Source organism: Trichosurus vulpecula, chromosome 1 (assembly GCF_011100635.1).
Source record: "Trichosurus vulpecula isolate mTriVul1 chromosome 1, mTriVul1.pri, whole genome shotgun sequence".
In the NCBI taxonomy this organism is placed as follows: Eukaryota; Metazoa; Chordata; class Mammalia; order Diprotodontia; family Phalangeridae; genus Trichosurus; species Trichosurus vulpecula.
This window is the reverse complement of record NC_050573.1, coordinates 77009885-77037154: the sequence shown is the minus strand read 5'-3', so window position 1 is coordinate 77037154 and position 27270 is coordinate 77009885. Positions and strand designations below refer to the sequence as shown.

Genomic DNA, 27270 nt, shown 5'->3' with positions numbered 1-27270 from the left:
GAATGCCCTGAAAGGCAAAATTAGCCAAATGGAAAAGGAAGTCCAAAAGACCACTGAAGAAAATAAATACTACCTTAAAAATTAGATTGGAGCAAGTGGAAGCTAGTGACTTGATGAGAAATCAAGATACTATAAAACAGAACCAAAGGAATGAAAAAATGGAAGACAATGTGAAATATCTCATTGGAAAAAACCACTGACCTGGAAAATAGATCCAGGAGAGACAATTTAAAAATTATTGGACTACCTGAAAGCCATGATCAAAAAAAGAGCCTAGATATCATCTTTCAAGAAATAATCAAGGAGAACTGCCCTCATATTCTAGAGCCACAGGGCAAAATAGAAATTGAAAGAATCCATCGATCGCCTCTTCAAATAGATCCCAAAAAGAAATCTCCTAGGAATATTGTCGCCAAATTCCAAAGCTCCCAGATCAAGGAGAAAATACTGCAAGCAGCCAGAAAGAAACAATTTGAGTATTGTGGAAACACAATCAGAATAATCCAAGATCTGGCAGCTTCTACATTAAGAGATTGAAGGGCTTGGAATACGATATTCTGGAGGTCAGTGGAGCTAGGATTAAAACCTAGAATCACCTACCCAGCAAAACTGAGTATCATGCTCCGAGGCAAAATATGGATTTTCAATAAAATAGAGGACTTTCAAGCTTTCTCAGTGAAAAGACCAGAACTGAATAGAAAATTTGACTTTCAGACACAAGAATCAAGAGAAGCATGAAAAGGTAATCAAGAAAAAGAACAAGAAAAAGAAATTGCAAGGGACTTACTGAAGTTGAACTGTTTTGTTTACATTCCTACATGGAAAGATGATGTATATGATTCATGAGACCTCAGTATTAGGGTAGCTGAAGGGAATATATACATATATATACATATATATACACACATATACACACACATATATATACACACACATATATATGTTTATGTATGTGTGTGTGTATATATATACTTATATATATATATGCACATATATATATATATAAGTGAGTGTGTATGTATGTATATATGTATGGAGAGAGAGAGGACACAGGGTGAGTTGAAGATGAAGGGAAGATACCTAAAAGAAATAAAATCAAATTAAGGGATGAGAGAGGAATATATTGAGGGAGGGAGATAGGGAGAGATAGAATGGGGTGGATTATCTTGCATAAAAGTGGCAAGAGGAAGCAGTTCTGGGGGAGGAGGGGAGAGGGCAGGTGAGGGGGGAATGAGTGAATCTTGCTCTCATCAGATTTGGCCTGAGGAGGGAATACCATACATACTCAATTGGGTATCTTACCCCACAGGAAAGAAGAGGGAAGAAGATAAAAAAAGGGGGGGGGGATGATGGAGGGGAGGGCAGATGGGGGTGGAGGTAATCAAAAACAAACACTTTTGGAGGGGGACAGGGTCAAGGGAGAAAATTCAATAAAGGGGGATGGGTTGGGAAGGAGCAAAATACAGTGAGTCTTTCACAATATGAGTATTGTGGAAGGGTTATACATAATGATACACATGTGGCCTGTGTTGAATTGCTTGACTTCTTAGGGAGGGTGGGTGGGAAGGGAGGAGGGGGGAGAATTTGGAACTCAAAGTTTTAAAAACAGATGTTCAAAAAAGACAACAAAAAAAAGTTTTTGCATGCAACTAGAAAATAAGATACACAGGCAATGGGGTGTAGAAATTTATCTTGCCCTACAAGAAAGGAAGGGAAAAGGGAATGGGAGGGGAGTGGGGTGACAGAAGGGAGGGCCAACTGGGGAACAGGGCAACCAGAATATACGCCATCTTGGAGTGGGGGGGAGGGTAGAAATGGGGAGAAATTTTGTAATTCAAACTCTTGTGAAAACCAGTGCTGAAAACTAAATATGTTAAATAAATAAATTAAATCTAAAAAGATATGGGGATACAAGGGAAAGCAGAGGACAGTCCTTGCACACAAGGAGCTCACAGTTGGAAGAGGGGTACTATATGCAGATAGCTATAAACAGGATATATTAGAAATAATCAACAGAGAGAGGCACTCAAATCAGGAGAGACTTCCTGTAGAAGGAGGATTTTAGCCAACTTGAAGGAAGCCAGGAAGCAGAGATGAAGAGGAAGAGCATGCCAGGCATTAGAGAAGGTCAGTGAATATGCCAAGAGTTCAGAGATGGAATATTTTTTTTCTGAAGAACATCAGGGACAGTGGTGTCACTGGATGGAAGAGTACATCGGTAGATGTACGGTCCAAAAAGACTGGAAAGGCTTGGGGAGGGACACGTTATGAAGAACTTTGAATGCCAGAGGATTTTCTGTTTCATCTTGAAGATTATAGGGAGCCGCTGGAGTTTACTGAGTGAAGGGGTGATGCGGTCTTTGACAGCTGATTGAAGGAGACTTTTACACTGACCAGCAGGCTATTACAGTAGTCCAGGTTGTGAGGTGATTGGGGTAGGGGGAGGAGGACTAGGGTAGTGGCATTGTTAAATGAGAGAAGGGGAGTATAAAAGAGGTGTTAAGGAGCTAAAATCAGCAAGCTTTGGCAGCAGATTTGGGAGTGGAAGAGAGTGAGGAATCAAACAGGACCCGTGGGTTTTAAGTCTGGGTGACTGGGAAGGCTGGTGGTGCCCTTGAAAGTAATAAGGAAGTTAGAAGGAGGGGAAGGCTTTTGGGGAAGCAGGTCAGGTGGCAGGGTCAAGGAGTGAGCATGAAAATTGGAATGAAATATACTATAGGATAAGAGACTAATCCAAATAGGATTTTTCATCCAAGCCCAGCTATGCTGGCAAGCGTATGGAAAACATACTTTGGCAGTCAACAGAAATTTAATTCCACAAACATTTATTAAGCACTCATGCAAGGGAAGGGATTCCACTAGCATGATAAAATAGGACATGACAGGTGAGGAAGGCAGGTGCTAATGGGAGAACCCACAGGGGCTTCCTGTTAGAGGTGAAGCCAGAAATAAGTCTAGAAAGGTAGGTGGGAATATGGTTGGGGAGAGCTCTAAATGCATCTATCTCTCTCTCTCTCTATCTCTCTCTCTCTCTCTCTCTCTCTCTCTCTCTCTCTCTCTTTCTCTCTCTCTCTCTCTCTCTCTCTCTCTTTCTCTCTTTCTCTCTCTCTCTCTCTCTCTCTCTCTCTCTCTAAGCCTTGCAGAGATTACTTTTTTACCTTGTGCTCAGCATCCTGGGGATGGTGGTACAGTTGACATTTATACTGCAGTGCTATGGAAGCCTGCCCTTGAGAAATAGGGAGGGAACTTGTATTTGGAAGTTGAGCCCTGGGTTAGCAAGATCCTAAGGGAAAACTCATGAGAAGCAAGTGGCAAGCCATAAGGTCTGATGCCAGATCCCTGGTCCCCAAGACAGGTAAAGAGTACCATTCTATTCTCTTCCCGGAGGAACACTGATAAATCTGAGTGATTCAGCTGCTGGTTGTGGCTTTCTTAGATTAGGCCATGGTGGACGGGTGTATGCTGGGGAATTCCAAAAGATCAGAAGCCTCCGGAACTGCTTGCTTTTCTGTCTTTGTGGGGGACAGTTTATTAGGTGGCAGAGTGTATGGAAGAAATGTAAGCACCGTGAAGAATCTGATCATTCCCCTAGGCATATATTTTCCCTGATAAGAGCCCTTCGGAGTTAAATGACTGACCATCTTTGAATGTCACCTCCTTAAGGAGCCCTTCATACTGTGGGAAAGAGAATCCTACCAGTGTGCCCAACAGGAGATTGGTTCTCTGCCTCAGTAAAATTTTTAAGTGTCTGGACACTGGCTTCAATATGGGGCCACAAAACTTGCAGAAAGAAGGCCAAATGCCACATGGTTAATAACTGAAGTTCTTTTATTTGGGTGTGAGGAGGGGCACAAATACAAATGTAAAGAAAAATTAAGGGTTTGTCATTAAATACAAACTTGACTTTAATCAGTATCTGAGATTATTTCTGCATTTCTGTAAGTTTCAATTTTGCCATTGCTTTTCACAAATTCATACAGAAGGAAGGGGATTAAACCTAGCTATTTTAACTTTAAAAAATAAATATTTTAATAGCTTTTTTTTTTCACATCACCTGTTTTTCCCTACTTTATTTTCTCCCTACCCTCTTGGAGAACAATACATTGCAAGAAAGTTTGAAAAATGTAACAAAGAAATCGTTGTGTAAAAAAGAGTCTGACATGTACAGTGTCCCACGATCCCCATTTACGCAAGGGAATTTGGGGAGAGGTATCTTCTCATACTTCTTTGGAGCCAAACTTAATGGTTAAAATTCTGCTTAGAATTCAGTTTTGATTGTTTTGTTACAGTTATTTGTTTGTTTGTTTTCATGGTTCTTCTTACTTTACATCAGTTCTTGTAAATCTGTGTTCATCATGTTCACTGTTTCTTAAAGCATAGTAATATTCCATTACATCCATGAGCTATTTGTATAGCCATTCCCCAGTTGATGGGGATCTACTTTGTCCTAGTTTTTTTACTACTGCAAAAAGTGCACACAAATATGTATATACATATATATATGTACACACACACACACACACACATACACACACATATATATGTGTGTGTGTGTGTGTGTATTTGAGGCCTTTCTTTTTATTGTTGACCTCCTTGGGGTATGTGCTTAGCATCAAATGGAATCTCTGGGTTAAAAGATAAGAAAATTTTAGTCATTTTATGTAAATAATTCCACATTAGCTGTATTTACTTTGACAGTCATGGGCTAGTTTCACTGTAGACCATGGGTGTTTGGTCTTATTTACTGTGATTAGGTACAAAAGTGGCACGATTTAAGGCTGATTTTGGGTAACTGCTTAGATAAGTAAGTTTTTAGGCTAGTCTGGGCCAAAAAAAAAAAAGACTTTTTCCCACTGGTTACTAGCTGTAACTCCTTGTTGAACCCATTTGGGGTTTTCTTGCCATAGATACTTGAGTGGTTTGCATTTTCCTTCTCTAGCTCATTTTTGCAGATGAGGAAACTGAGGCAAACAGAGTTAAGTGACTTGTCCAGAGTCACACAGCTGCTAAGTGTCTGAAGCCAGATTTGAACTCAGGAAGATGTCTTCCTGATTCCAGGCCTGGCACCTTGTCTACTTTGCCACCTAGTTGCCCCTTAGTCTTTGACTTAGGACCCTAAAAATGTTTATAGAGAATTATCTTTATGCAGATGATTTATAGATCTGTTTATCCAGCCCTAACCTTTCTCTTGACCTTGGTCTTGAATCTCCAACTGCTTTTTGCACATGTATCTCTAAGTGGATATCTCATAAACTAACCATGTCCAAAACTGAATTCATTATCTTTCCCCACAAAGCCTTCCCCTCTTCTGCATTTTCCTTTTGCTGTTGAGGATTCCACCATCCTCCCCAGTCACTCTGGCTCCAACTTGGGTATTAGCTTCAGCTTCTTACTCACCTCTTCCGCCCCTATAATCCAGTCTCTTGACAGTCCTGTCAGTTCTATCTTGGCAACATCTCTCCCACATTCGCCCTTTCTTCCCTGACACTGGCACCACTCTGGTCCAGGCCTTCATTACTTCATGCCTACTGGCAGTAGCCTTCTGCTTGGACTTCCTGCCTCAAGTCACCCTTTACTCTCCATTCAGCTATCCAAGCTATCTTCCCTAAAGCACAAGTATGACTGCCCTCTCTGTCCATAAACTCTAGTGGTTCCCCATCTCCTCCAGGATCAAATTCCCTCTTTGGCTTTAAAATCCCTTCATTAACTGTCCCCTTTCAACCTCCAGCCTTCTTAAACCCGTTTGCCAAAAAGTACTCTATGTAGTGACTTGGGTCTCCGTTGTTGTTTTTCAAACAAGACAGTCCACGCATTCTGTGCATTCTCACTCATTGTCCCCCATGGCTGAAATTCTCTCACTCTACTCTTCTCTGCCACCCGACTTCCTGGCATCCTTCAAATCTTGGCCAAAATCCTATCTTCTACAAGAAGCCTTTCCTCTGGATAAAGCTCCAGTAGATCCTATTTGTACCTTATTTGCATGTTGTCTCCCCCGTTAGATGATGTGCTGTCCTCGAGAACAGGGACTGTTTTTGCCTTTCTTTGTATCCCTGGCACTTAACGTAGTGCTTGGCACATTTTAGTTGCTTAATAGCTGTTTCTTGACTCAACTTACAAAGTCACCCACAAAAGAAGATTGACAACTTAGTATGACTTCCTTACTGTTAAAGTGGGGCCTTTCCAGAAAGCTGAATGAAGTCTCAGTCTCCTTTGTTAGATCTTTGTCCAGGTCACACCCACTAGCAAGTATGTCCCACAGGGTTTTGTCCTGGGCCCTTTTCAGGTCTTGCTCTATACTACTTCACTTGGGTGATCTCATCAGCTCCCTTGGATTCAATTATCATCTCTGCACAAAGTCTCAGAGCTACCAAATACCTCCCTAACCTCTCTGCTGACTTCCAGTTTTCATCTCCCCCTGCCTTTCAGACATCTTTCCCCTTAAAGCCTCCCCAACTTTCCCCACCTTCCCTATTGCTATAGAGGGCTACACCATCTTCCCAGTCCCTCAGGTTCACAGCTTAGGAGTTATCCTGGACTTCCTCACTATCTCTCACTCTCCATATCCAGGCTGTTGCCAAGGCCTATCTAATTGACCTTTCAAACTTCTCTTTTCTGACACCGCCTAGTGCAGGCCCTCATCACCTGGACTATTGCAGGAGCCTGATCTCCACTCCTAAAGTACAGGTCTGAATCAGTCTCTCTCTCTCTCACTCTCTCTCTCTCTTCCTTCCAGTGCCTTCCCTCCTTTTATTATTTCCTGTTTATCCTGTGTGTACATAGTCTGTTTCTGTTTATTTCTTTGTTTGTTATGTCCCTCTTCAGACTGTGAACTCCTTGAGGGCCGGGACTGTTCTTTTGTGTCCCCTGTGCTTAGCATAGTGCTTGGCACATACTAGGTGCTTAATAAATGTTTGTTGACTGACTGTAAAAGAAAATTTGGCAATTTAGTCTTTGGAAGCTGCTGATGAGAACACAAGGAAAACCTGACTGGTTTAGGGTGTGACCTCACTGTATTTACATACCTTACAAAAACTAGGTATCATTAGAATGCCATAGCTGTGGGTGTGGTATCTTTTAGCTGATGTACCTGGCTAGGAAAGGTGGAAGTTCAGGTTGATTTCTTCAGTCCCTTTTTTCTTTTAAACTGTTGTCTACTATGTCCTTGATGAAGGAGGAACCCCAACAGATTGTGTCTCCTCTTCAGGAAAAAATATATTAATTGGTGTCTGAAACTAAAATTATAAAATCTCACATTATCAAGGTTTAGGCCTAGTCAAATGTCAGCTTCTTAGAACACCAGCTTCTCTTTTTCTTAGCTGACTTAACCTGGTACTATATCTGGGGTCATTGATCTTAGGTTTGGATCCTGGCTGTGCCAATCACTGTAACCTCGGACAAGTCACTTAAACTTCTCCGTGCCTCAATTTCCTTACCTGTTAGAGGAAGAGATAAATTAGATAATCTCCTAGTCCCTTCCAGCTATAAGTCTAATCCTTTGATTCTGGTAAGATTTTCACTGTTTTCTAAACCCCAGCCCAAGACATCATAATGCCTTGCCACCTGCGCCTGCCATCCTGCCACTTCCCCACCTGTCTTTTTGTTTCCTGAGTTGAGTGATTTTCCCAGATGAACTCTCCCTTGTCTCCTTGATCTTGGTGTCCATGTGCAGGCCCCATTTCCCTCTTCCCTTTTTACTACTACCTCTACTCCAGATTTTAAGTGCACTTCTAGAGTTGAGTTATAAGGGAAAAAAGAATCTACAAATTTAGAAATAGTACACTAGGAATAGGTCGTTAGAAGTACTAGCAAATAAGGCTTCTCTCAGATTAAATGTCCTAAACTTCCTAAAGTATTTTTCTCAGTTACTTCCTCATGCCTGCCTCTATAAATCATAGTTCTAGACTAGAGGTAGTGGTGGCTTTGCACAGTAACTGGAATATGATAAGTACTTAAATGCTTCTTGATTGATTCCTAGACAACTCCAATTTTAGAATTCTACTGTCCACTTGGAATTAATCCTACTTCTTGGTCCTGAAATCCCAGCCAGTTCTCAGAGCTTCCTGATGATTAGGTGGCACAGTGGATTGAATGCTCACCATGGAGTCAGGAAGACCTGAGTTCCAATCAGTCCTCAGACACCTACTAGCCATGTGACCCTGGACAAGTCACTTAACCTTTGTCTGCCTCTATTTCCTCATCTGAAAAATGGGAATAACAGTAGCACCTGCCTCCTAGGGTTGTTTCAAGGATCAGATGAGGTGATAATTGTAAATTGTGCCTGGCACATAGTAAGCACTTTGTAAGTGTTAGCTATGATCATCATTTTTACTCCCCAGTGTTGTTGTTTGAATAAAATGAGATAAGATATGTGAAGTGCTTTGCATTTGTAGAAGGATATCAGAAATCTCCCTTCTGTTCCACTAAAAATATGAAGAGGTTTTTTCTCCAGCCTGAAATCCTTTCTAGACTTTTCCCTTTAGGAAAATAATGCGTAAGATCAAAAACAAAAAAGCCATTCCTAAGGAAAATATATTAAAGATAGAAACTAGACTTTAGGCTGTGACCTACTGAAGGGCAGTGGTCTTCTGTTCAAAAATAATTAATTACGATAATCATCACAGGGTGTCCTCCTTTGATTTTGCCAGGTGACACTTGAGATGGATGGTCAGAGAAGGAATTGAAGAGTTACTGAGTGACTCTTCTGTTTACTGAAGGAGAATGTTAATTCGAAACTGAGTTTTATTACCTTATGACATTTCCTTGCTCAGAATTCCTCGTATTGCCTTGGGGCGAGTGGGGGTGCAGAACTATGACAGCTCTCTAAGCTAGAGATGCTTTGGATTTAGAATAACGTTAAATTAATAAAAGTTCCTAGCAGATACATGCCTAAAACACAGAGTACAGTATTTCTATTTTTCTTCAACAAAACCTTATAGATGCTAGCCATTATTATTATTAATTATTCTGGCGAGGCAGGTGGGTGCCCAAAGGAAATCCCTTTCATCTTTCTAAGATACAAACAGGTAAATAGTTTCTGTCACAGAAATCTGCATGATTCACCCAGACCTAGAGGACTCCCAAAATTAACTGGAGTCTTTTCTTAGTTATACTTAATTAAACTTTTCAGACTATATTTTTGCATTTTTTTCCCACAAAAAAGATATTTGTCATAACACCTGCCATCTATGTGGTACTTTAAAGCTTATTCAGTGCTTTACGTATATTCTTATTTATTGAAATGAGTCACGGCTAGGACATGGGTTTCTTTTGTGGGCACTAGCCCATTTTATAGATACAGACACCAAAGGAGAGAGAAGTTAAGTGGTTCATCCACAGTCACACAAGTAGCAAGTGAGTTTTCACAAGGGACAAGAGGAAGGAATGTTAGATTAGGAACTTAATAAACATCAACAAAAACAAATGTACAAAATAAAGAATCAATAGCTCCTTGCTACTTGCTCTGTGTCCCTTTCCAGTCCCATCTACAGTTCTACTACCTTTGCATTTGATTTGACTTTTTTTTTTAATAGTGTTGTAATATGAGATGGCCTGTGAACCAAGAATGACTTACTGTAAACAGAAGACCTTAGAGATCAGTGGATCCAATCCCACCCCACTCCCACTTTACAGATGAGGAACTGGGGCTCCGAGAAAGGAAATGACATGACCAGAGTCCCACAGAAAGAATGAAGGGAAGGGAGGAAGGCACCTACTATATGGCAGGCTCTGTGTAAAGCATTTTATAAATATTATTTCATTTGATCCATCTAATTTAGGGATCTGAGAGAAGGGAGCTGTCTGAGGTATGCCTTGATCTACTCTGGGTGCAGCACTAAGTAAGGAATAGTCAGTTTCCAAGCCAAATGGTTTCACAAGGGACAAGGTCCTAGAAGAAAAGAGCTCAGTACATTAGTCACACAAAGGCCCTTGTGTCTGGGATCAGAGCACCACATGGCTGACTTGACCACTTTGTGCCATGTGGGGTGGGGGTGGGGGGAGGATAGAGTGGGAGTTGGGAGGGTGCTCTAGCACCAGACAAGCTTTCTGAGGCCTTTGGAACAAGTCAACCCTGACTTGAGCCTTTACTACAGCTTTTGAAGCATTATGGTACATTGGAAAAGGCATTGATTTTGGTGGCAGAGGACCTGGGTTCAGATCATCTTTGATTACTCACTACTTGTGTGAACTTGGGCAAATCGCTTAACTTCTCTGGGCCTGTTTCTTCATGTGTAAAATGGGGGGGGGTTTGATGTCGTGAGGTACATTTTAAGGGATTTGACCTAGATGACCTCTAAAGCCTCTTCCTACTCTTGATCTATGATCTTATGGGGAAGGAAGGTGTCTTAGCTTTGCGAGTAAAACGTTAGGGATGTAGACACTTGTTATCGGTTTAAAATGTCATCATTCCGAATATTTTGAAAGTGGGGAAATAGCTGTTCTGAAACATCTGGTTAGGAGATGATCCTGAGCCATTACTCAGTGGGAGGAAACAGTAGGGATGACATCCATTGTCAGCAAACATATTACTAGGCTCCCACTTCCTCCTCTGCACCCACTTCCTCTTCTTACATGGGCTCTCATATCTGAGACAGTGACTATATAGATTCAGAAAAATGCTGTTTGGGCTTCTAAGTTCTCCTGGGTGTGGCTTAAAGGGTCTGAACATACATGAGCTTGGTTTCTAACTTGACTGTGCCATGATCTTGGGATCACAGAATTAGAGAGTTGGGAGAAACTTCAGCAGCCATCTAGCCAGTCCAAAAACAAAAGGAACCCTTGTTATAACCCTTGGATAAATGGTAATCCTGCCTCTACTTGAAGACATCCAAGGAGGGGGAATACATCACTTCTTGAGGCCACCTATTCCTCTGTGGATCCACTCCAATTGTTAGGAAGTTTTCTCTGACATCACATTTAAATTGTCTCTTTGCAACTTCCACCCTTTGTTCTTTCTCTGCCCTCAGGAGCCAGAGAGAATAAGTCCAATCCCTCCTCCATCTGACAGTTCTTTGAACTAGCATGTCCCCTGGAGTCTTCTCTTTTTCCAAGCTTAATATACCCATTTCCTTCTGTCAGTTCAGCGTCTACCTCAGACAGCTCCCTTCTCTCAGATCCCTTTTTCCTGGAAGCTATACTCCTATCCATGGAACCCCATGAGCTTTTTTGACTGCTACATCATTCTGCAGACTCATTGAGCTTACAGTCCACTGAAACCAGCAGATCTTTTTCAGACAAACTGCTGTCTAATCATGCCTCCTCTGTCTCATTTGTCAAGTTCGTTTTTTTTTTTCCATGTCCAACTGCAAGTGTTGAGTTTCATCTTAATAGATTTAGCCTAACATTTAAGCCTGCTGGCTTTCCTCTTTCTTGTCCCAACTCTGCTCCTGACTCTCTGGATTTCTCCATCATGCCTCCAAATAGGTACCCTTCTCCTCCCAAATCCCCAATTATTGATAAAAATTCTAAATGTGGACGATTCCCTGGGATACTCCACTGGATGATTCCTGTCACCTTGGCATTGAAATATTAACACCTATTTCTTGACACTCCCTGTTGAACCAGTTCCAAATCCAGTTGTATTTATTGTCTAATCCATAACTCTCCATCTTCTCCACAAGAATATTATAGATATGTCACTTAATCTTAAACATCATACTACTAAAAATTAGAAGAGAAGCAGATTATGTCCTTCTCACAGCTGTGCCTGGGAGATGTATTCTTAACCAAACAAAGGATAAAGGCAATTACAAAAGATAGATATATAACTTTGATTATGAAACTGAAAAGCCTCTGCACAAATAAAATTAATGTACTCAGGATAAGAAAGGAAGAGGTCAAAGGGGAAAAAAAAATCTTTGTATCAAATTTCTCTGATAAGGGTTTGCTGTCCAAGATATAAACTATATATATGTAGGGGAGTGTGTGTGTGTGTATGCAAAAAACCATTCCTCGACAGATAAGTGGTAAAAGGATATGATCAAACAGTTCTCAAAAGAATTGCCAACTATTAAAATCCACATGAAAAAAATTTCCAAATCACTAATAATAAGAGAAAAGGTTTCCTCTCACACCTTGCAAATTGCCAGAGATGACAAAAGATAGGAATAGTCAATACTGTAGGGTTTGTGAGAACATAGGCATGCTGGTGAATTCTTTGTGGAGTATCTCAGTGCAACTGATTTGGAAAGCAGTTTGGAATTATGCAAATAAAATGACTAAAATATTCATACCCTTTGACCCAGCGATTCCATTACTGGGTTTTTGCCTTAAGGAGAACATTAATAGGAAGAAATTTCTCACATACACTAAAATATTTAGAGCAGCACTTTTTGTGACAGCAAAGAGTTGGAAACAAAGTAGGTGCCCATTGTTTAGGGAATGGCTATATTACTATGCTGTAAGAAATGATGGCATGTGACATACAGAGAAGCTTGGAAAGATCTCCATGAATTGATGCAGAGTGACATAAGCAGAGCCAAGGACAGAACATACATAATGATGATAAAAGCATAAACAAAACAACCACCAAAAAAATCAAAAGTGAATGTTGCAAAATTATAAAGAACAAGTATATAGGTCAAAAGAAGACGTGCATGTTCCATAAGGGTCTGCATTGTCTATATCTTCAGATTTTTTTCAATGCGTTGGTCCATTATACCGATATGTTTTCTTTTGTCTTTAAAAAATAATATTTGTTATAGGAGGGCTCCCTGGGAGGAGAAAGGAAAGGATCCTGGAGGAAGCTAGTGATATAAAAAATATATCAATTAAAACTTTTTTTTAAAGAATACTGTGCAATACTTTGTAATATACTCTTCTAAAATCTAGATAAACTGTATCTACAACATTCTCCTTATCTATTTGTTTAGTAATTCTGTCAGAAAAGTCATTGAGGTTAGTCAGGCATGACCTGTTCTGGTTGAAACCAGCTGGCTCTTTGTAATCACCACTTCCCTCTCTAGATGTTTGCCAACTAGGTCTTTAATCATCTCTTCTAGAGCAAGCTCCCTGTTGCACAGTTTGGAAGACTTCTCTTCCATTTTTTTTGAAAACCGGGATAAGATTTCCCCTTCTCCTGCCTTGTCACACCTCTCCCGTTTCCCATCACTGAGAGTGGCTCAGCAGTTGCAGCTGCCAGGTCTTTCAGGATCTCAGGATATAGTTTATCTTGGCCTGGTAGCTTGAATTCACCAAAGGCAGATACAGGTGCCCTTTAACCATCTCCTTACTTACCTTGGGTATCAGCTCCCTGGGAGTCAAATTTTGTTCTCTGATTTCCAGAGTAAAGGATACTGTCCTTTACACTGGAAAACAGAAACAAATGAGCATTTCAGCTGTTCTGTTTTCTTTCTGATCATCCTTTTTCTCTCTGTATATAGCTTTGAAAAGACCCACACCTTTTTGTTTTTCCACAGCTTCCTTCAGCAGCCTTTCCCATTTCTGGGTACCATTTTTACAGGAGAATTCCATGCTCATATTCATTTTCTATTACCTGGCTGATGTTCTGTCTTTTGTACATCTCTTTTTAAAACCTGAGTTTTTTTTCTCTAGTGTGGGGTGGGGAGGGAGGAGGGAGACAATTCAGAATTTAAAATGTAACCCAAAATAATTAAATTAAAAGAACCTAAGTTGGCAGGCATATCCACCTTGGTCTCTTTAGACAAATCCTATTTTTCTTCCTCACTGGAATTGTTTCATGTCTTCAGAATTTCATTCTTGAGTGTCATCCCTCCTGGGCTCCCTTTGGCTTTACCTGAAGCATTTTATTTTATTGGTTTCCTGTCTGTCTTTCCTCTGAAATTTGTGAAGTCTGTTTTCCCAAAACCTTGCATTCATGTCAGACTGTGTCCAAATGTTCACTTGTCTAATCAAAACTCAAAAATGGAATGGTCATCTGCCCCAGGGTTCCCATCATTCCCATCCCAGCAACCGGTTTCTCTCTGTTAGTAAGAAAGAATTAGATTGAGAATAGAATTTCCCCTTGATGGTTCCTCTTACTGTTTGAAGGATGACTTTATAACTAAGGCAAGTCAGGAAGTTATTAGCTGTTTTGTATTTGGCAGAAACTGGGTTTTCAGCAGATGGTTGGAGCTTGGTATCACAGTGGATAAAGTGCTGGACCAGGAGTCAAGAAGACCTCAGTTCAAATTCAGCCTGAAGATTTCATTAGCTGTGTGACCCTGAGCAAATTGGCCTGTTTCCTCATCTGTAAAATGGGGGTAATAATAGCACCTGCCTCCCAGTGAGATAACATTTGTTAAGTGCAGTACAAACCTTAAAAGCACTGCGTAATTGCTAGCTATCGTCATCATTATTATTGTGTCTTAATAATTGAAATTCCTCATTATTTATATTTCATGCTTTCGTAACAGACTTGTGATCTGTTTCCTCCTTCTCCCTTTTATCTTCTGTGTCTTCTTCCTTTGACTTTCACCCAAATATTCTCTGTCATACTTCTCTGGTTCCTGGATTTCCTCACATGACTCTACCTTCCTGATATAAAGTGCTTCTCCCTCCCCACATCCCCATTTCACTTATACTGTTTCTTTTAAATAAAGTATATCCATCCAGAGTCATGGTCGGGTCATGAGTTTCATTCCACCAAGTCTCAGTGATTCCCGAGATGTTAAATTTGCCTCCTTGTGTTATTTTCTCTTGTTGTCTAAACTTAGGGTTTTCTGTGTAGTTATGTGAGTTTCTCAGTACTAACTTTTAGGGGAAATTTTATCTCTTGTGAATTTTTGGGTGTCTCAGCTGCTCTTTGTCTTCCTTCTTGGGGTTAGTATACATAGGCATTCTTTTCTTTCATTCTTTTTTGCTTGAAGCCTTCTCTATTTGGTTTGTAAGACATATGGCAAATATATTCTTACCAGTCTTTGTTAGATGTACTTCATCTCTGACTAGGAAACTGTCATCTTTACATTATAGGCACTGTACCAGAAATCCAAATCCCCCTCCCGGATACCACCCTGTTAACCAACTGTTAACCTCCCAAATTAGTTTACCCAACCGGTGCCTCTGTGACTTTATTGGTGATAGCTTCTGTGGCTCTCCTGCATTATTCTTTGAATGAGAAGTTACTTCTTCCTCAGCGTATCCAACACTCTTCTTAAGGAACACCATCAATGTGTTTCTTTTTAGCTTTTAGAAAAGAGGACTCACTCACTGAGATGATCTAGTAATGACAGTAGTTTAAAAATTCCCCTCACCCCAAGGGCACACTTTCCCCTTGGAAGACTTGGGCTCAAACTTAAAGTAGAGTGGGAGTGAGGCTCATGGGTCAAAGATACTTGTGTCCACAAGGCCCTTCAGGGTTGCTCTCTGGGCCAGATTCATTGATGCCTTTCTGCATTGTGCTGATTGAAGACCCCTGAAGCTTCTGCTCTCCTCAGGCTGTTCTGTGTAATGCCCCCAGTGGCTTTGGCTACTATCCTGCTCTCAGAAGTAACCTCATCAGTTACCTTAGAATACTCATTTACCTAAAATCAGGAATTTTGAGGGAAGAGCCCTCAAATGTAGCTAAAGTTCTCACTATGCCCTTTCCCTTTCTCTTCTGTGGAACGTTCTTCCATCATGCATCATCCTGAGAAAGGTCATCTCCCCTCCACTTCTGACACTCCCTTTTCCCCCTTAAAACCTGCTGTTTCTTTTGTTGTTGTTGAGTTGTTTCAGGTGTGTCTGACTTTCTGTAACCCCATTTTGGGGTTTTCTTGGCAGAGATACCAGTAATTTGCCATTTCCTCATTTTATGAAGCGAACAGCATTAAGTGACTTACCCAGGGTCACACAACTGTTAAGTATTGGGCTGGATTTGAACTCATGAAGATGAGGCTTCCTGATTCTAAACCCAGTGCTCTATTCACTGCACCAACTAGCTACCCCTTCTGTTTACTTTGTGGAGAAGTGTTCTTTAATTCCCTCGAGCTTCGCCAGGAGGGAGCTCAGCCTATACGTAGAACACAAATAACAGTCACTCAACTGGGGCATAAGGACAAACATTCGAACACTCAGTACTGCTCTCATTACCGGTTGTGATTTTTGGACTACTTGTGGGCAAATATACCCCAACCCTATGAGGCCATCTTCAGTTGTCCTGATCTCTATCTTGCCGCTGGACCTAGATGACTCCCAAGAAGAAAGGGAAGCTGGTGACTTTGCACAGCAGTCCCTCACTTAAATCCAATTCCCTTGCAAGTCATGGCATCACTTTCCTGATGTCACTGTCCTCTTTGAGAACAAAAGATAAACCACAACCACCCCAACCCTAAGTGACTGGTTAAAACTTTTACTGCCAGTTAACAAAATCTTAATAACTTGACAACTGCATTCATTCCTTTCTTTTTTCTCAGCAGTGCCATAGCCACAGCCAACTCCCCATAAGCCTTTTACCAACCTCCAATTTCAGCAGTTTGCCCCACTTAGGAAACTGTTGTATTAATTTGCTTAACTCTCTAAACTGTTCTCTCACCTTGCCTTTTCTTACCAACTGCCTTTGCTTTGATTCTAATACTTTGATTTTTATTTGAACCAATATTGTTCTTCAATTTTCCTTAATTTCTCCCAAATGCTACCAATTTTTTCCTCTCCAAATTCAACCTCTGACCTACTTCATTAATCATTCAATTTAGCAACAAAATTTCCTCCTTATTCTGCCAAAGTCTTCTCTTGCACTCCTCCCACAGAAGCTCAGAGTGGAATCAGTCTGATTCAATTTCAGGGAGATATTTTAATAAAGTAAGGAAGTAGCTCTTATACTTAGGTAGATTTGGAACATCAGAGTCAAGGTCAGTGGATTACTGTCAGTTTGGAGGGAAGAGGAGTGGAGGGTAGATTAAGGGAGGCTTTAGTCTAATATGGGAATTTGTTTTGCTCAACTACCAATTCGTAATGGGTTTTGTTTTTCTCATTGGGTGGAGGAGGGGAAGGAAGAGGGGAAAGAATTGAAAATAAATTTGAATTTTTAAGATGACAGCATAGGTTCCGTAAAAGTACGGGACTGTTGGAGACATAGCAAAAAAAGTTGATGTGAAAAAGACCTTAGGGTTTTAGTGGGCTCTAAATTCAGTATAGAGTCCATTATATGACTTCCTCTCCAGCTCATCAGTGTAAATACTCTCTCCCACAAAACAGATCTTTATCCATTCTGCTTGGCTCCTGTCCATGTTTCACCCCCAAAAGGGGGTCCATCCACCATGCTGGCGAACCTTCCTCCAAATGTCTTGACATTTTGTGAAACATACCCATTTTCACTCTTGCTACGCTATTGATCTTTTTTCCAGTTATCCATCTGTGATGACACACATTGCCCTGCTTTTCCTGAGCAATTCAATATCTGTAATGTGCTGAAGCCAGCTCGTCTACCATGTGCCTCTCCATTGCCCTTGGGGTGACCGTTAACTTTAATTCTCTGGAGACTGTGGTTTTCCATGCCTAGGACCTATAGCATCACCAGAAATTGTTTAAAACAATTTAAATAAAGGCTTCATTAATAGTAACATAGTGGTCAGAACTAGGGAAACAGTAGTTCCTGATATACTCCCATGGGCAAACCACACTGGAGTATTCAGTTCTGGGCAGGACAGTTCTTGGGAAGGACATCAAACAAGAGTATGTGCAGGGAAAGAGGGCCAGGATGTTGAGGAAATAATAATCTGTTTTAGCCTGGAGAAGAAGTGTGGGGGTAGTATATAATAGCTGTGTTAAAGTATTGGAAAGACTCTCACGTATTAGAGGGATTAGACCTTCCTGCTTGGGCTCCAGAGGAGCAGTGATTAAAAGTTAAGGGTAGATTTGGGAAACATGATTACACTCCTGCCCTGAAACTAACTTGCTAATTGTCAAGATACCCATGAAATGAAAACACATGGTACCTTGAATTCAGTGCAGAATGATAGAACAGACCAAGTACTCTGGGAGTTCAGAAAGAGAAATTTGTGTGTGCTGAGGTGATCACAAAGGAAGAAGATGTTTGAATTAGGTCTGTAATACCCCTTCTGGAGAAGCAAAAAACTGGAGAATTCTCTGAGCTACAGGGGGCTAAAGCTGATCAGTACTAAGTCTAGTACTAATATGATGAGGGGCCCCCCACCCCTAAGTAGGAGTGAACTGGCCTGAGTCAGAAAGGAGCCGGTCAGAGCTCCAGTTCCACCAGTAGTGGGATAGTTAGTGATTATCTGCTATACTTCCAGCCTGAGCAAGACAGGAAGAACCAATCCTCTCCCCTCCTCCTCCACCGCCCCTCCCCCCCAAAAAAGATTTATAATGTTTCCTTTGGCAAGACATTTCACTTCTTTGGGCCTCAGTTTTCACGTAAAATGAGGAAGGGAGTTGGTCCATTCCAGCCTTAAATGATGCAATTATGGTTAGAGATGGGAAAACTAGGATTCTGGTCCCAGCTCTGTCACTAACTCCGTGTGTGACCTTGGGCAAGTCAATAATCCAGTCTGTTCTTCTCCTCTTCTGTCCTCTCAAATGAGGGTATTGGATCAGGTGATGCCTGAAATCCTGTGCCTTTTGAGCTTATCCCCTCTCTACTACCTGTGTTAACCTTAGGCAAGTCACTTCTCTCTGTGTTTCAGTTTCCTTATCTATAAAATGAGGTGGGACTAGATGATTTCAGGTCCCTTCCAGCTCCTGGAGCCTAGACTCTCATAACATCCATTCCATTTATCAGTCACCGTTCTTATCAGTCTCTAGAATTCAGGTCTCCCTGTGCTTAATAAATAAAATAAAGTCTTTACTCGAGGCTGTACCCCTTCAAGATATCATCTAATCTCTTCCCGTTTACATACCAACTTTTAAAAATCAGTAGTCCATACTCACCGCTTCCACTTCATCACCGCCCATTCCTCAGCCCCAGGCAGTCTGACTTCATCCCCATCACTCTATCAAAACTGCTCTTTCCTAGGTCATAAATGATCCTTTTCTTGATCTTCATGCTTTTTCACTTTTGTGCTTCATTTGGTACTCTTGACCATCCCATCCTTCTAGTTCTCCCCCCTTTCTCACTGTCTTTCAGTCTCTTTTAACCCCCTAAGTGTAGCATCCTGCAAGACTTCTGTCATTAGAGTTCTCTATATACATTCAGGATGACCTCACTTCTCTGGCTTCCCCTGACCTTTCTTCTGAGCTCCAGTCTTGCATATCTGATTGCCTGCTTATAGACATCTACCTACATGTACTACTGACACCTCGAACTTACTACATCTAAAACTGAACTCATTTCTGTTCTCTCATTTTTTACTCTGTTGATGACATAACCATCCTTTGTCATCCGGGCTTGAAATTCTTGATCCATACATCTTTTTCTCTTCCTTTACTCTTCTACATTTAATCAGGTGTCAAGTCCTATTCCCTACCCTAAACTCTGCTATCCTCTTTCCTCTCCTCATCCCCTCTTGCTTAGATTGTTAAAATAGCCTTTAACTGGTTTCTCCATTTCCATTCTCATCAGTCCATCCATTAGAAAGGATCCATAAGTCTGGTCTTATCACTCCTGCTTCCGATAACACTTAATCAGCTCCTCATTGCTTACTTAAGTGGAGGCTTGGTGAGACCTTGTTAAGGGTGTCTTCTAAGTTTCCTCTTCAGATATGAATAACTTCCAAATCTCAAACCTGCCTGCTTTCAAGGTTAACAAACACAACATAAAACACACAAACCTGCAATGGATCTTAGGATAGGAACCATATTTTGCCATTGCCAATGGCCCATGGGAATTCTAGTTCCCCTCCAAGACAGCCTCTGTGCTGTCCTGGCTGCACAGGAATGAGACAACTGACCAACTTCTCAAGAAGTAGCATGATCATGATAAAAGAAACCATTTGCTGCCACACAGTTTGGTAAAGAGGGTTGTTCTCCAGGGCTGGGTGTCTGCCTGTGTGTAAGGCTGAGTCATTCTCTGGCATAAGCTTTATTGGCCACAGCTTATCTATTTGCTCTTTCTTCCAAAGAATATCTCCCTCATTTTTATTTCTGCTCCTATTCAATAAAAACATTTTGCCCTTTTGAGAATTACAAACCAAACAGCTTTCTGCAGTTTTTTAAACTACAGGAAATAGATACATTCCTTGGTATCAGGATGTGGACAAGGACTTTGGCCAGTGATGTCAATATTTTCTTTTTTTTTTTTTTAATTTTGAACTTAAACATTCAAAAAGAGAATTTACACACACAAAGCAGAATACTGTAAGAGGAACCCTCAGTAAATAATGAATATCCAGTTCATACCCTTCAGATTTCTTAAAATACATAACAAATTTTATACATTACTTTCAAAACTATCCTGCTTATCTGTGCTGCCTTCCAAACGCCTTTCTGTTCTCTTCTGTGCATTTTTTAAAATGATATGATGGCTTTTTTTTTCACCAGTGATCTCAGTTCTAATCTAAACATGACCTCTTCCCTCAATGTATTTGTGGTTCTCTGGATGCTTTGGAGTTGAGTTGATCATTTTTCTGTTCTGCTTATATGCAGGTGCTTTAAACTTCTTGAAAATGTAGACACTTATGGAAGTTAGCAATTCTGTCAAGCTGCTTACTTCCCCTAGGTTCTCTGGTATCCTAACTACCAGTAAATCCTAAGCTCTAGGAGTTTGTTCAGAATGAATGAGGCACAACGTATTTAGAAATAGTTCTGTTGACATTTCTTTTCGGGACTGGAAATGTGCTTTTGTATAGCTGAGATACAGTACTTTTCCCCCAATCCTCTTTATGGAGTAAACCATATATTTAAAGAGACATCCTAGTGCATAGTAGCTTTCTCAACCAAAAACACAGTAACTAGACCTTTTCTGGCTTTTCCTGTCTCACAGGAAATATATGTAATTTTAACTCCTTTACCAAGAGTACTGATTCTTTTGTCTTGTAATTTTTTTATTTTAAAACTTAAATACAAAGAAAAGGAAAAAAGAAACAACTTAAATACTAAAACTAAAATAATACAGGATAAGAAAAGAAAAAAAGCATTGCTATGTGCACAGCGGAATGTGAGAGATGATTCAAAATATACTGCAATAAGTTTCCATTTCAAGGAAACCTATATAATAAATACTAAATGTTGCATTGAGACCTGTCCATCTTTTTCTTTGCTTCCTTATAAGTTTTCTTTCATTTTCTGCTCTGCACGTTTTACTTTTTTCCCTCCCTTCCTCCCTTCCCCCCCCAGTCTACAATTAAGTGTGGAGATGTATAGATATGTACACATATAGATATATACACATGCACACATATACATACGTGCATATATAGAAATATGCACACATATACCGATATACATATTCACTTACACATACATATTCTTAGATATCAGTAGTCATATATAAACATATATGTTCATATGCATCTATGTAAAACTGTACTATACTTATTTATCCTTTGTTTCCCTGAGGGTGGATAACCTCTTCCTTTGTAAGTCCAAGTCTTTTCATATTCTTCCAAATCCACCAACTTGTCATTTCCTACACCACAGCAGCATTCCCACCTTATACTGTCTAGTTGTTTTAAATAGTCCAAAACAACGTTGATAAATATGGCTATCGCATAGTATAGTTTCCCTGTTTTTCTCTTTTGATTAAATCTATTTTAGCCTTAACTTTGTCCGAGATCATGATTACCACCCCTGCTCCTTTTTCCCTAACAAACTCTACTCCTGATCTTTATTTTATGTTTGTGCCTATCTCTTATTTACTATCCTTCCTGACTCTTGTACTTTACTTCTACATGCTACCTTGCCCTCCTACTGTTTAACCTACCCCTCCAGGATCCCTCCCTTATCCTCCCATTCCCATTAATCTAAACACACTTCAATACCCCACTGTAACCTATTCCCTCACCCTCCCATCTAAAGATCCCTCCCTTATCCTCTCCTCCCTCCCTATCTCTAGCATTTTATTTCTTTCTGAATTTAGAAGACTTTTATACTCTTTTACATATATATATATATACAATTCTTCTTGAACCCATTCCTGATGAAATAGGTTTGTAGAACTGACAGTCCTCTTCCCCCATCTAATTCCTCTGTGTTGGTTCTTCCTCTCAAACCCCTCATTTGTATAAGATAATTACTCTTTTTAGCTTCTCCTAAAAGTACTGACTCGTAAGGCATTTTGTTCTTATAATTTCCTTTATATTTTCTGATTGTCCCATTTGGCAAAAGTAAGTAATCCCATACAGTACTTTTCTAGTTTCACATCCACAGTTACTTTTGATTCCTCTCAACAACCCTGTGAGGTAGGTAGAAGGAGTGTTATCCCTAAACAAGTATGTTGATCAGTGCCTGCCCAGAACTGCTATGGCCTTAGACACTCTTGTGGAAAATGGATGCCCCACAGAATGGTGCGTACACTGTCAGATGAAGTTGCTTTTTTTGTGTTTCCTTTAGCTTGTTCTTTGTTTTAAGGGAGGATCTGATTGGGGTAGGATCAGGAGGCAGATTGAGAAATGATTTTAATATCAAAAAGATGGGAGTTGGGGAGTAGATGTGTTTAATGTGATGTGGCCAGACTTTGCCTCCCATGTTCAATCAAATAGGATGCTGTTGGAGCACAATACACAAGGCACTATTTTTCTGAAGCTCCTTCTATTTCTCAGTCTTTAAAACCCCCCTTTAGAACTGCTCTGAATGGGTGGAGGTGCTTTTGTTGTTGTTTTTAGCAGATTTTTCTTGGAACATGGGGAATTGTTTTGATGTCCAGTGGCCTTGTCTGAATAGATCAGAGAAAATGCTTCCTTTTTTGAATAAACATCTAAAGTGATTTCCTTCCCTTCTGGAAGATCCACAAGGATTGCCTTTTTACTAGCGTTTGCATCATCACTAGTAAACCCTGCTCATGGGGTGCAGTGCAGGCCCTTGCTCACCTTGTTGAGCTGCTCACACTCTTGAGATTTTTTGTGTGTGATTGGAGATAGCTTACCAATCAGGAACGGTTCATCTGTAGTGACTGCTTAATTTAAAAAAAAAAAAAAAGGTGCTACATTGACTAGCATTTTGCCCATCAGTGCTTGATTAGATATCTGAGCTGGTTTTCTTTGGTGCCTGCACTGGGTGGCATTGGCTCAGAAGTTAACAGGCTGAAAAGGACATCATCATCATCATCACTACCACCACCAAAGAAACACAGTAACCTCTTCTGGTCTCAGTACTTGCGTACTTGAACATCAGATTCCTTACCTGCAGGTGTTCCTGTGGTGCTACCTGTGTGCCTGTCAGCCACGTGTACTCAGGTGAAAAGCCAGGCTGGGGCCAAAAGGAGGGAAACACTTGTGGAGATACAGACCTGGGTGGTATTCCCTTTTGGCTGTTGAGCCTGAAAGAAGAAAGAGTTGAAAACATGAAGAGTATTCTTTGCTGTTGCTTACTAATCGTGCCTTTTCTATAAAAAGAGTATGTCACTAGCTGTTCAGTGGAACTGGATTGTAATTGGAGTGTACACAGACTCATTCTTTAAGCTGAGAATGGGTGATGCCTGACCTCTTTTGGTATGACTGGCCTCCGTTGCTCTGCTTGGGGAAGCTCTTTTATACTGTAGCTATGGCCAACACCTAGCTCCTGGTTGTCTGTTTCCTCGTGCTTTGCTTGGTGGAGCTGCTAATGTACTCATTCTGCTTAGTTAGATAAGGGCTTCTTCTAGAGTGTTCTGTGAGAGAAACTGTGGAATGCACTGGGGCTTGTTCATGCTGTAACTGAGTCATTTACTAGGTCCTAAATTACTCCTAGGAGCCACCTTCATGGGTCAGTTCCATCAACCAAAATGGAATTCATCTTATATTTGCTGTCAGTAGCCAAGTCCAATTGCCCTGCCTTCAGCAGTGTACTGCTCCTCTAAGGCCAAAGTCTCTACTGGTTTTTTTCCCCTTCCCCAGCTGGAGTTGACAGTCTTGCTGAAATCTCTTAGTTTCAGAGACTGGCTACATAACCTGACGTCAAACATCCTGCAGCAGGAGCCGGATGTGTGAGTAATTCTCTTCATTTCAACTTTTACAGGGATTTCCTTCCTCGTGGATCAGGAATCGTCACCAGACGTCCCCTTATTCTTCAACTCATTTTCTCAAAAACAGGTATGTTGGGACTGCCTAAAGAATAGTTTGAGAGGAGCCAGTAGGAGGAAGGACAAAAGCTACTTGTGTTCAGAGGGAAGCCTTCAGCCCTATTGTCTTAGAGGAAATGGAAGATGTAGTTTGAATTTTGAATTCAGAGTTTTACTAATTTTTTTATTCTTTGTTTATGTGTTTCTCATTTCTGCTTTTCATATGAAATTTTGGCTAATGTTCCCTTCTTCTGAACTTCCCCATTTCTGTTGAGACCACCATCTTTCAAATCACCTCCTCGTGACTCCTCATTTTCCATCATCCCACGTACATCGTTGCTAGATGGTTTCTCCCTTCACTACTCTTCTTTCCTCTGCCCACTTCTTTCTAGCCATATGTCAACTACCCACTTGGTTCAGGTCCTGATCACCTCTTGCTTGGACTTTTGCAGTCATGTCCTTATTGGTCTCCGTACCTCAAGGTTCTCTCAACTCCAGTGCATCCTCCATGCAGTTTTTTCCTGAAGTATAGATCTGACCACATCACTCCTCTTCGGTAAGATCCAGTGGATCTATTGCATGTAGTATCAAATAGGGCTTTTAAAGCCCTTCACAACCTGGCTTCAGACAACCTTTCCAAACTTACTATGCATTAATTCCCTTGATGCATTCTCGTCTGGCCAATTTCACCTGACATATTACCTCTTTTTTCTATACCTTTGCACTCTCTCACACATAGAAAACCCTCTCTCCCCACTTTCCACTTCTTAGAATCCTTTTTTCTTCAAAACTCTACTGTAGTACCACCTCCTCCATGAAGCCTTTCTGGATCCCTCCTATCCTCAAGGGCCTTCCTCCTCCTCCCCCAAACTTACTTTATTTTTATTTGGTACATTTTTTAAAATTTATTTTTTATTTTTAGTTTACAACACTCAGTTCCACAAGTTTTTGAGTTCCAAATTTTCTCCCCCTCCCCCCCCAAGATGTCATGTTATCCAATATAGGTTCTACATATACCTTCACATTAAACTTATTTACACAATAGTCAAGTTGTAAAGAAGAATTATGACCAATGGAATGAACCATGACAAAAAAGAAGAAAAAAAAAGAGCAAATTTTTACCTCACTCTGCATTCAGACTCCGTACTTCTTTCTGTGAATGTGGATAGCTTTTTCCATCATGAGTCTTTTGGAGCTGTCTTAGAAACTTGTATTGCTGAGAAGAGCCAAGTCTATCAAAGTTTGTCATCACAGATACCATGTGTCTGTAATCATGTATATAATGTTCTCCTGGTTCTGCTCCTCTCACCCAGCATCATGTAAGTCTTTACAGGTTATTATGAAGTCCATGTGCTCCTCATTTCTTATAACACAATAGTATTCCATTCCATTCATATACCACAACTTGTTTGGCCATTCCCCAATTGGTGGGCATCCCCTTGATTTCCAATTCTTTGCCACCACAAAAATATCTGCTATAAATATTTTTGTACGTACGGGTCCATTTCCCACTCGTGTGATCTCTTTGGGATACAGCCCTAGAAGTGGTATTGCTGGGTCAAAGGGTATGCAATTTTTATAGCCTTTTGGGCATAGTTCCAAATTGCTCTCCAAAATAGCTGGATCAGTTCACAACTTCACCAATAAGGTATATATTTTTTTTGTACATACAGCTAAGAAAGTTATCTCTCTATATAGAATGGAAGGTCCTAGAAGGCAGGCACTGGTTTGTAGGTGTCCTCTATCCCCATCACCCAGCACAGAACCTGGCACAGTGTAGGTGCTTAGTAAATGATCATTGATTGCCCCATTTTATGACAGAGATGTCAAGGGAACCATATTTTCATATTTCATGGAATGTTATCATTGGAGGGACCTTAGCAATTATCTCTGCCAACCCTTTTATTTTACAAACTAGGAAATAGGCCCAAAGAGGGGAATTCCATTGCCCAAAGTTACACACTGGACTGCAGAGCCAGAAGTCAGACCCATAGCTTCTGGCTCCAAGCTCATCATACCATGCTTTTTTTCATTGGCTGGTGTTTGTAAAATTTTGGATATAGGCCTATGACCCACATAAGTTGGGAACAGTAAGAGATTCAAGGTCCATTTGGGCTTGGTAAAAGGCTGATCTCCACCCTGTTCTCTCTGGTAGTACAAGAAGAGCAGGCAAGTTGTATACTGATTGTTGCATCTTGCTGTAACTGTGGCAAGAGGCATGCAGCTTTTGCATGTGGTTCCAGGGAAAAACACATCTGGACCATGTGTCATATCTACTCCCTAATTTTCTAATTTCATGACAGTAGAATCAAATTGAATGGAATTCCCACATACAGCATCATTAGTACATTGTAAAAGTCATGAAACCCATGCATTTATAATATGTCCAGTGGAACCAACTGCCCCATATACATGCTGTTTTGCCTAACATTATACTTTGCTGAAATCTACTGACATTGTGAAGTGGGGCCTACCTGAAATAGGGGTACCCAAGACATTACAATACCTCGTAGTAAGTGGCCTTTTCCACAATTTGGAAATGTGCGCGCCACCCCCCCCATAATAAACTGATCATATCCTTTGACCCAGCTATGCTCCCATTAAGCCTATACCCAAAGATGTCAAAGAAAGAAGAAGAGAACCTGTATGCAAAAAATATTTGTAGCAGCTCTCTTTGTAGTAGCCAAAAACTGGAAATGGCCAAACCAATTGGGGAATGAATAAAGAAATTATGGCACATGAATATAATGGAATATAATTGTGTCATAAAAAAAAGAAACAGTTTCAGAGAAAAGTGGGAACTTCTTGGAAATAGTGCAGAGTGAAATCAGTAAAAACTGGAAGAATATTTATACGGTGACAGCAGCATTATAGAGAAGAATGACTTTGAAAGATTTGAAGACTTAGACCATGGCAGTGATAAATAAACTCTGAATCTAGAGGACTAGAGATAAAACACGATACCCACCACCTGGCCAGAGATGGATTTTAAAGGCAGTTTAAGACATACATTTTTGGGATGTGGCCAGTGGGGGAATTTGTTTTACTTGATAATGCAGATTTGTTACAAGGGTTTCATTTTTTAGAGGTTTTTTTATTGTTCATGGATGTGATGGGGAAGCTGGGAGGACAGTGCATTTTTAAAAAGTGGCCTTGCCTAATTCCCCCAGTTTGGTGCCTCTCTTTTTTTATTTAAAATTTTGACTTCCAAATTCTATCCCTCCTTCCCTCTATTTCCTCCCACC

General features: G+C 40.5%; 1 protein-coding gene across 11 annotated transcripts in view; it reads left to right on the top strand.

The window, feature by feature from the left end:
* The window catches only part of DNM2 (dynamin 2), a 75908-nt gene that overhangs the window by 8418 nt on the left and 40220 nt on the right, over nt 1-27270 (top strand). For all 11 annotated transcript variants that reach the window (XM_036760787.1, XM_036760793.1, XM_036760781.1 and 8 more), the window contains exon 2: nt 23983-24056. In XM_036760787.1, coding sequence (XP_036616682.1) covers nt 23983-24056 — 74 coding nt within the window. The remainder of the gene's footprint in view (nt 1-23982; nt 24057-27270) is intronic.